Source organism: Miniopterus schreibersii (assembly GCF_964146895.1).
Source record: "Miniopterus schreibersii genome assembly, chromosome: 12".
NCBI classification, from domain to species: Eukaryota; Metazoa; Chordata; class Mammalia; order Chiroptera; family Miniopteridae; genus Miniopterus; species Miniopterus schreibersii.
This window is the reverse complement of record NC_138112.1, coordinates 44,268,728-44,274,327: the sequence shown is the minus strand read 5'-3', so window position 1 is coordinate 44,274,327 and position 5,600 is coordinate 44,268,728. Positions and strand designations below refer to the sequence as shown.

General features: G+C 35.9%; 1 protein-coding gene across 1 annotated transcript; it reads left to right on the top strand.

Moving 5' to 3' along the window:
- Positions 1–1,659: 1,659 nt before the first annotated feature.
- On the top strand, positions 1,660–2,124 carry PTH (parathyroid hormone; the record flags this gene model as incomplete). Its single annotated transcript, XM_081154405.1, has 2 exons — positions 1,660–1,745; positions 1,863–2,124. 2 exons carry the CDS (start codon positions 1,660–1,662, stop codon positions 2,122–2,124), a joined length of 348 nt encoding a protein of 115 aa, XP_081010531.1.
- Between the last annotated feature and the right edge of the window lie 3,476 nt (positions 2,125–5,600).

Below are 5,600 nucleotides of genomic sequence, written 5' to 3'. Positions count from 1 at the left end.
AATATCACACTGTTCAAGTTAAAATGTTAAAGGAGGGCTTGAGTTATGTTTAATATAAAATGCCACAACACAAAATAAATTTATGCCACTAAAATACTCTCAAATCATTTATTTTTGTGATTAGAGTCTTTTGAGGGGCCTTGCTTTTTCTAAATTTATCTGAAATTACACACAAAAATTATAATTTGGCATGATATGCTTTCATGGTATCTTACTGAAATTTTGAAATAAAACAGACTAATGAGGAATGAATAATTCTGATTTAAATAACCAATATAAATTTATGAAGTTGAGTTAATATTCCATTTTCCTGCAGAATATTCTTATCAAATTGTTTGTTTTATGACTCACCAGAGCTCAAGCTGTATACTAGAGCTGGAGAGACAGTTTGCTGAATATTTATTCCCTTTACATAAAGCCTTTTCTAATTTTCTATTCTGAAAACTGTACATGGATTTTAAGGGTATTTTACACCTATTTTTCAGTTTTTTTCTATTAGGAATTGGAAGCAAAGCAGAGATGTCTGAAGTCACTAGGTGAATGTGACAAAGCTAAGATTAGACACCAATGCTCCTGTCCTCTAACCACAGTGCCTTTTTAAAAATAACATAAACCAAAGTTGAAGTATATGCATTTGTTGCTCCATCTATAGCTTTATATTGCATAGTGAAGCTTTATATTGCACAGTGAAAATAAATGTACTAGATTATAATGTTTCTTATGCTACTTCTAAATGATGCCATTTCAAAATAAATACATAAATGAATAAGTAAACGATGCCATTTCCCTTTAAAAGATGAGTGCATAGCCACTCTAAGTGTATGTTAAAACAGACAACATTAAACATTAAGAAAAAGCACTTCCATAATAATAGATTTTGCAATTATTGAAGTGCAGGTTAAGGTAAGACTATTCTATTTTGAAATGAAGAGTTTTATGAGCAAGAGAGGTAAGTGCTAAAATTTATACTCAAACAAGACTGTTTAAAAAAAAAAAGCTGTAGAGAAAAGATAGAAAAACATTTTATATGAAGCCAAAGCTCTAAATCCATATAACAGGTAATTAAGTAGATGATTTTTAAATACTTTGACACATTTTTTAAATGGTAGAAGTGTGAATTAATCTAGTACAAAAATCTCTAAATCAGAGCCTATTCATTTGGTATTTATGGTTATTATTGCAGTGCCTGAAATGAAGTTGACTTATGAAAAAGAAATTTGCTAAGTAAATAAACAGTGTTAATAATTTACCTAATTAAGAGAATTAGCCATTTTCAAGCAAATTATAAGCACTTAGTCATAAGCAACATAAAATGTAGGAGGAAATTCTAAAAAGCAAGTATTTTCATTCCTCATGTGGCTTAAAATTCATGTATTAAAACTTGCACAAGAACTCTCAAAAAGATACCTAAAAAGTAAAACTAATTTACCTAGAAAGTAAAACTAATCTGTCTAAATTCTAAGTCAAATTATGTGTATATATAATACATACCAATGTATCTGTAAAATAAAGAGGCTGATTCCAAAAGTATCCCATGAAACCAATCCAATTAGTTACTGTAACACTGCACAGTTGTATAGTTATAAATTTAATGGTATAGTTTAGAGTATTAAGAATATTTTAAAAATACCTGCATTTTGCTTTTTCTTTTTAGTGAAGATGATGTCTGCAAAATACATGGTTAAAGTAATGATCATCATGTTTGCAATTTATTTTTTTGCAAAATCAGATGCGAAACCCATTAAGTAAGTACTGCAACCTGTTCTGCATGGGGAGGGCATGGGAATGGGATGTTTAGGGTTGGCTTTATGGTTGGAAGAGGGGAGCTAATGGAGTGGCCTCTCTGTTCCTGTTCCCTACAGGAAGAGGTCTGTGAGTGAAATACAGCTTTTGCATAACCTGAGTAAACACGTGAAATCGATGGAAAGGATAGAATGGCTGCGGAAGAAGCTGCAGGCTGTGCACAGTTTTGTTCCTCTTGGAGCTTCTGTAACTCACAAGGATACTGTTTCCCAGACGCCCCGAAAAAAGGAAGACAATGTGCTGGTTGAAGGCCATCAAAAAAGCCTTGGAGAAGCAGACAAAGCTGATGTGGACGTATTAACTAAGGCTAAAGCCCAGTGAAAACACATATATCAGAGCACTCCTCCAGACAGCATAGGGCAACAATATTACATGCTGCTGCTAATGTTTTCAAGCTCTATAATGATTACCAAGTGCCAACATTTCTAATATTACCAAACTTTACACATAATCCATTGTGAGTCATGATAGCTATAATTTCAACTGATTATTTCATCTACTTTTATTCAAGTCTTTTAATTATTCTATTTCTATTTATTCTTTTTAAAGTATGTTATTGCATAATTTATAAAAGAATAAAATTGTACTCTTTGACTTCTCTCACATCTTACAATGCAAAATAAAAATTTAATGACCATGATTCTACATAAATGAAGTTAAGTATTTTTCACTTGTTATAAGAATGTTTTTGGTTATAAGTAACACCAATATGTTTAAATGGAACGTGACTAGGAAGAACAGCATGAAATAGTTTTATTTCCCATTTTATTGGGAAATAATGGATATACATCACTATGTAAGTTTACGGCATATAACGCGGATGCAGTTACATCAATTTTACACCTATTGTTTGTATTTTAAGGAGTCTTGTTGAAGAAGTCTTTCCCCAGCCCTAGGTCACAAAGTTACCTCTTACATCTGCTTTAGAGTTTTACCTTCACTTTAGGTGCCTATTCTTCTGAAGTCTAACTTTATATGACAAAATATTATGTTTCAACTTTATTTCTTTCCCCATGTGGACAGCCAGTGTTCCAAATACCATCTATCCAACAATTCTTTATTTCTCCATAGTGTTGTAGGTACATTTAAAAATTATATCTTAAGTTCTTAAACATAGGTTTATCATTTTATTTTATTTTTAGACTGAAAATTTGCTTAATTGTTCTCTTTGAATCAAGTTTCAGTCTATGAAAGGTCAGTCCCAGGTGGGAGCCCACAAGTCACCCTTCTTGTACTTTCCCTTCATCTCGTGGTTTAATCCTTGGACCCTGTGTGTTCCTCTGAATGTCCCTGGCCCTGTAATTCTCCTCCCCATGTGGCCCATGCAGACGACACCTTTCCTCCCAAATCCTCAGGGGTCGAGCCTGTGAATATTCCACCCAGGCTCTACAGAACTCTAGAGAAGTAAATTCTTGGTTGCATCTTGAAGCAGCAATTTGTGGAGGTGGCCCCTAGGAAACCTGCTGGAGGAAGAAACAATCTGTCCTTAAGCGGTGGGCCTCTTTGGCTAATTAAACTTCATTCAGAGCAAAGCCGAGCACTTAGAATTAAGTTTTAAAATAAATGATTTCTTTTTGTAATGTTTATCCTAAGGCTTCTTTTACAGTAAAAGAAACTGGATGATTTTTCTCAGCCATAGAAACTCCTGGTAATGTGGGAAGAGCTCAGGAATGTATGATCCATCCATTTCATCCCCAGTGGTCTCCTTTTTGCACAGAAATCGCATGTCTCCTGGAAAGGACTGCGACCAAACGACAATATCTGCAGTTTCCTTGGCCCAGATCTTCATGGGTTGCACATTCTCACCCTCTTTTGGGATCCCAGGACGAAAGGGTGGATACAGAGGCTCCGAAGTAGATATATTTGTAAAGATGTGTAAATGGAAGCCATCAGTTGTATTGAAAAATGAAATGGCTGTCAGGTCACCATCCAGGAAAAACACCATCTCTGCCAGTCTGGGTTCACATGGGGAACAGTCCTGGTTTCTGTGCTAGCAGTGACTTCATGTCTCCCCTTGAAGTTCACCACCCAGAAACCCAGATCGGAAGATTACAGGAAAGGTCCTTCATGATCTGCACATTCCTTGCAAACACCCGCAGCCCATTCCAGTGTTTCTCCAACATCCACCTCCCAATAGCGGCAGCCGGAGGTAAAGCAGCAGGAGGAGCCCAGGGCACGAGCAGCGGAGGTGAATGTTTGGCATCCTGTGGCGATCTTGTGTGAACTTACCTATATCCGATGCTCTAGAGGTTATTAAGGGAATGTGAGGCCCTGGCTGGGCAGTTCAGTTGGTTAGAGCATTGTCCCAATATGCTGAGGTTCTGCAGGTTTGATCCCTGGCCAGGGCACATTCAAGAATCAACCAATGAATGCATAAATAAGTGGAACAACAAATTGATCTCTCTCTCTCTCCCCCTCCCCCTCTCCTCCTCTCTATCCCTCTCTCTCAAATCAATAAATAAAAAATTTTTTTTAAAAAGAGAGACTGTGAGAAAGTCATTGGCTGTGGCTGGATGCAGAGTCATAGTCACATAGAATCTCAGCATCCAGCAGTACATGCTCATTACAGCTATCATCGCTTTTATCTCAGCCACCAGTTTCCCCAGGGGCACGTTGGTCTGGATTCTTTGGATCCAAGAGATGTGAAGACACTGGGGACAGGTGAAAAGGCTGTCCTGATTTTCCCTCTGCAAATGCTGGAGGCAGGTGAAGTAGAACTCCTATTTGCCGAATGTCAGTCAGGGATTGTGGAAATAGTTTAGGCAGATGCAACATGTCGATCCTATGAGTTTTTCTACCATGGCCACGTTTCAATGTGGCTGTTTTCGGTATTGTGCTTCCTTGGAGTGCTGCAATTTTTATTGGACTGAAGACTTCTCATAAGGGTAGTTTGCTTCACATACCATTGTTGAATCAGTGAAGGCGTGAGGGCTAGGACTTCCTATCTCACCATCTTGCTGATGTCATTAACAAAGGCTTATTTTTGAGCTGTTTAGTCTATTGATGTTTGTTCCTGCAATATAAACCACACACACACACACACATCCTTCTTTACAGACTTTATTCTGCTATGCAAATTTTACAATGGATTTGTTGAGTTCTGTTCTAAAAAAAATCCAGCTGCGATTTTGATTGAGATTGTATTGGCATTATATTAATTTTAAGAAGAATTGTTATCTTTATATATCACCCTATGCATCAACATAGTAAGACTCTTCATTTATTCTGATTTCCTTTTATGCCTTTTATTTTTTCCTTTCAATTATATTTTGTATTGGTTTTAGGTGTACAGCTTGGTGGTTAGACAATCATATACTTTCCATAGTGTTTCCCTCCTTATTTCCAGGGCCCCAACTGGCACCATACATAGTTATCACAATATTATTGACTGTATTTCTTATGCTTTACTTACTTCCCCATTACTATTTTATGCCTTTTAAATAGAGTCTAAACATTTTCTCTGGAAAAATCTTATGTATCCTTTGTTAAATGCTAAATACTATAAAGTTTTGTAGCTATCATGAAAGATATCAAAATTTTTATCACATTTTCTACTTGGTTATTTTTGGTGTGAAGGAACATTGTTTATTTTTATAATTTTATCTTACATCCAACAACCCTCCTGGACTCTTTTATTAATTCTAATAGTTTGTATCTTGATTACATTTGCTTTTCTATGTAGGTGATCACCTAATCTCATTTTATAGCTCTTTGAGGTATAGCTTACATAAAATTTACCTATTGTTTGCAAGGATATTTAGTATTTGTAAAGTTGTGCAACTATCACTCATCTTGCT